Source organism: Coregonus clupeaformis, chromosome 18 (assembly GCF_020615455.1).
Source record: "Coregonus clupeaformis isolate EN_2021a chromosome 18, ASM2061545v1, whole genome shotgun sequence".
Lineage (NCBI taxonomy): Eukaryota > Metazoa > Chordata > Actinopteri > Salmoniformes > Salmonidae > Coregonus > Coregonus clupeaformis.
In genome coordinates this window covers 4,749,241-4,753,722 of record NC_059209.1, presented here as the reverse complement: position 1 = coordinate 4,753,722, position 4,482 = coordinate 4,749,241, and the positions used below count along the sequence as shown (strand labels likewise).

Sequence of the window (4,482 nt, the reverse complement as noted above, 5' to 3'; positions counted from 1 at the left end):
TTCATATATTTAAATACATAATGTGTGTATTTGAATTATAAATGTGTTTTATATTCCTAATCTGTCATATATTTTCATTATACATGTTTCTTCCAACTTTATTTTATGTTGCTCGTATCTACCTTGGTGTGTTACCTTCTCTTTTAACTGCTATTTTATGAAGCTCTTTGATTCTTCTTCTTACTGTAGACCTCTGTACCTGTATTTTACGAAGCTCTTTGATTATTGTTCTTACTGTAAACCTCTGTACCTGTATTTTATGAAGGTCTTTGATTCTTCTTCTTACTGTAAACCTTTGTACCTGTATTTTATGAAGCTCTTTGATTCTTGTTCTTACTGTAAACCTCTGTACCTGTATTTTATGAAGCTCTTTGATTCTTCTTCTTACTGTAAACCTTTGTACCTGTATTTTATGAAGCTCTTTGATTCTTGTTCTTACTGTAAACCTCTGTCCCTGTATTTTATGAAGCTCTTTGATTCTTCTTCTTACTGTAAACCTTTGTACCTGTACTTTATGAAGCTCTTTGATTATTGTTCTTACTGTAAACCTCTGTACCTATATTTTATGAGCTCTTTTATTCTTCTTCTTACTGTAAACCTTTGTACCTGTACTTTATGAAGCTCTTTGATTCTTCCTCTTACTGTAGATCTCTGTACCTGTATTTTATGAAGCTCTTTGATTCTTCTTCTTACTGTAAACCTCTGTACCTGTATTTTATGAAGCTCTTTGATTCTTCTTCTTACTGTAAACCTTTGTACCTGTATTTTACGAAGCTCTTTGATTCTTCTTCTTATTGTAAACCTCTGTCCCTGTATTTTATGAAGGTCTTTGATTCTTCTTCTTACTGTAAACCTCTGTACCTGTATTTTATGAAGCTCTTTGATTCTTGTTCTTACTGTAAACCTCTGTACCTGTATTTTATGAAGCTCTTTGATTCTTGTTCTTACTGTAAACCTCTGTACCTGTATTTTATGAAGCTCTTTGATTCTTGTTCTTACTGTAAACCTTTGTACCTGTATTTTATGAAGCTCTTTGATTCTTCCTCTTACTGTAGATCTCTGTACCTGTATTTTATGAAGCTCTTTGATTCTCCTTCTTACTGTAAACCTCTGTACCTGTATTTTATGAAGCTCTTTGATTCTTCTTCTTACTGTAAACCTTTGTACCTGTATTTTATGAAGCTCTTTGATTCTTCTTCTTACTGTAAACCTTTGTACCTGTATTTTATGAAGCTCTTTGATTCTTCTTCTTACTGTAGACCTCTGTACCTGTATGCTGTGGGATATGGACTGCCACTGGCTATAGTCATCATCTCTGCTATCACCTACCCAGATGGATACGGTACCACACAACAGTGGGTCTGAGTCTGAGTCTGAGTCTGAGTCTCTGTGTGTGTGTGTGTGTTGTGTGTGTGTGTGTGTGTGTGTGTGTGAGAGAGAGAGAGAGAAAGAAAGAAAGAAAAAGAGACTGTGTAGCAAATCTGTCATGTCCCATATAAATAACACCAGATAACCTTATTTTAACGTTATCCTGTTGCATAACACATATCCCATAAAAATAACACCAGATAACCTTATTTTAACGTTATCCTGTTGCATAACACATATCCCATATAAATAACACCAGACAACCTTATTTTAACGTTATCCTACTTTTATATACTTCGTCTCTGTCAGCTGTTGGTTGTCTCTGGAGAGAGGATTTATCAAACATAAATATAACATGTAAATAACACCAGATAACCTAATTCAACTTTAATCTAACCTTATTCTAACGTTATCCTCTCTGTGTTTCATCTGTTGGTTGTCTCTAGAGAAAGACCCTTAATTGAACCTAACTTAAAATTAACACAACATAAAATAAATATAGCATGTATATAACCTAAATCTAACGTTATCCTCTCGGTGTGTCTCTGTCAGCTGTTGGTTGTCTCTGGAGAGAGGATTAATCTGGAGTTTCTTCGGCCCAGTGTGCACCATCATCATCCTCAACGCTTTCTTCTTCCTCATTACTGTCTGGAGGCTGGCCCAGAAGTTCTCTAGTCTCAACCCTGACCTCTCCAACCTACACAAGATCAAGTAAGGGTGTGTGTGTGTGTGTGTGTGTGTGTGTGTGTGTGTGTGTGTGTGTGTGTGTGTGTGTGTGTGTGTGTGTGTGTTTGTGTGTGTGTGTGTTAAAGAGACAGATCAGGATAAAAGTTATGAAACATCCTCAACTGGTAGATGTACCATGCTGGTGTAGAGAAGGCAATTCTGACATGAATGGACAGAATGTGTGTGAGGGAGTGATAGAGGGGATGGATGGAAAGAAGTGAATTGAGAAATGAGGGGGAATGTGAGAGAGAGACAGAGAGATAGAAAGAGGGATGGAGGGAGAGAGAGAGAGAGAGAGAGAGAGAGAGAGAGAGAGAAGAGAGAGAGAAGAGAGAGAGGAAGAGAGCAGAGAAAGTGATGGAGAGAGAGAGGAAAGGAGAGATAGGTGAATGTAGAAATGTAGTGAATTAATGGAATTCAGTTTTTAGCACTAAAACTCTATTTCTCCCTCCTCCCTCCCTCCCTCCCTCCTCCCTCCCTCTCTCCCTCCCTCCCTCCCTCCCTCCCTCCCTCCCTCCCTCCCCTTGTCCTCCCTCCCCTTGTCCTCCCTCCTAAAACTAAAACTCTCTTTCTCCCCCTTTGTCTTCCCTCACTTCATCTCTCCCCTTGTTCTCCCCTCCTCTCTCCCCTCCTCCTCCATCCTCCTCCTCCCCTCCTACCCTATCCTCCTCCTCCCTCCCCTCCTTCTCCTCCTGCTCCTTCCTCCTCCACCCTCCTCCCCTCTCCCTCCTCACCTCCTCCTCCTCCTCTCCCTCCTCCCTCCTCTCCTTCCTCCTCCCTCCTCCCTCCTCCCCTCCTCCTTCCTCCTCCACCCCTCCTCCCCTCCTCCCTCCCCTCCTTCCTCCTCTCTCCCTCCCTCCCTCCCACCCTTCCTCCTCCTCCCTCCTCCCCCTCCCAAACCTCCCTCCCTCCTCCCTCCTTCTCCTCCTCACCCCTCCCTCCTCCTCCTCCCCCCTCCTCCCTCCTCCTCCTCCCTCACTCCCCCCTCCCCCTCCTCTCCCCCCCCCCCACTTTCCCCCTCCTCCCTCGCCCCCCTCTCACTCTCCTCCCCCTCCCCCTCCTCCCCCCTCCCCCTCCCCTCCTCCCTCCTCCTCCTCCCTCTCCCTCCCTCCTCCCTCCCTCCCCCTCCCCCTCCTCCCTCCCCTCCTCCCCTCCCTCCCTCCTCCCTCCTCTCTCTCTCCAGGGTGTTCACAGTGACAGCAGTGGCCCAGCTGTGTGTGTTGGGTACTATGTGGATATTTGGAGTGTTCCAGTTCCAAGAGGAGGGGACAGTGGTCATGACATATCTCTTCACCATCCTCAACTCTCTACAGGGAGCTCTGCTGTTCATCATGCACTGCCTACTGAACAAAACGGTAAGGTGTGTGTGTGTGTGTGTGTGTGTGTGTGTGTGTGTGTGTGTGTTTAACACTGTGCTTTGCTGCCCCCATCAGGTGAGAGAGGAGTATTGCACGCTCCTGTCCTGTATCTGCACACCACAGAAGAAGAGATACTCAGAATTCAGCACAACCAATCCTTCCTCCAGCCACTCCCAGGTACACACACACACACACACACACACACTCACACAAACACAAACAGAGAGAGAGAGAGACCACTTTCAGTAGGTTAACCTCTGTCCTTGTACCATTGTGTGTCCTAGGGGTCAGGGAGTGCCCAGGGAGTCGCAGATATGATGACATCACCAATCCCCCACAATGCACCTCTTTACTCCCCCCTCCTTTCCAGGCCTGGTCAGTAGAAAATGTGCCCTACTAGCCCGGCTGGTTAGTACAAATGTGCCCTATCTAGAACCTAAAAGGGTTCTTCGGCTGTCCCCATAGGAGAACCCTTTGAAGAACCCTTTTTGGTTCCAGGTAGAACCTTTTTGGGTTCCATCTTGATCCCTTTCCACTGAGGGTTCTACCTGAAACCAAAAAGGTGCTTCTGTGGGGACAGCCGAAGAACCCTTTTGGAACCCTTTTTTCTAAGAGTGTAGCAGCCCGACTGGTCATACCACACTTGATGTTAACCACTGTCTTATCAAGCGTTATGTTATCAGAAGTCATCCAATAGGAATCCATATGATCTTTGTCATCCAATAGGAATCCATATTCTCTTTACGTCATCCAATAGGATAAGAGGGAGTAGGAAGTGACAATGATGCAACTTTTTCACAGTAGTTCCATTTTCACCAACATTACATTTACATTTCGGTCACTAAGCAGACGCTCCTATCCAGAGTAGCTTACAGCCAGAAAATAAAGAAGGTCCTATGATCTCTGTCATCCAATCAGAAGTTATGTGATCTTTATGTCATCCAATCAGAAGTTATATAATCTTTATGTCATTTTTACAGCCACAAAAGAAAGGTACTATTTTACACCAACTCATCAAATAGACAGATGA

The 4,482-nt window shown here is 44.1% G+C and overlaps 1 protein-coding gene across 1 annotated transcript in view; it reads left to right on the top strand.

Annotated features, from left to right (window-relative positions):
* Nucleotides 1–3,950, top strand: part of LOC121564738 (adhesion G protein-coupled receptor E5-like) — a 65,764-nt gene extending 61,814 nt beyond the window's left edge. Inside the window, exons 17-21 of the mRNA XM_045227041.1 lie at nucleotides 1,260–1,355; nucleotides 1,921–2,079; nucleotides 3,278–3,449; nucleotides 3,528–3,629; nucleotides 3,737–3,950. Of these exons, the coding sequence (XP_045082976.1) occupies nucleotides 1,260–1,355; nucleotides 1,921–2,079; nucleotides 3,278–3,449; nucleotides 3,528–3,629; nucleotides 3,737–3,835 (628 nt within the window). The 3' untranslated portion in view covers nucleotides 3,836–3,950. The remainder of the gene's footprint in view (nucleotides 1–1,259; nucleotides 1,356–1,920; nucleotides 2,080–3,277; nucleotides 3,450–3,527; nucleotides 3,630–3,736) is intronic.
* Nucleotides 3,951–4,482: the final 532 nt, after the last annotated feature.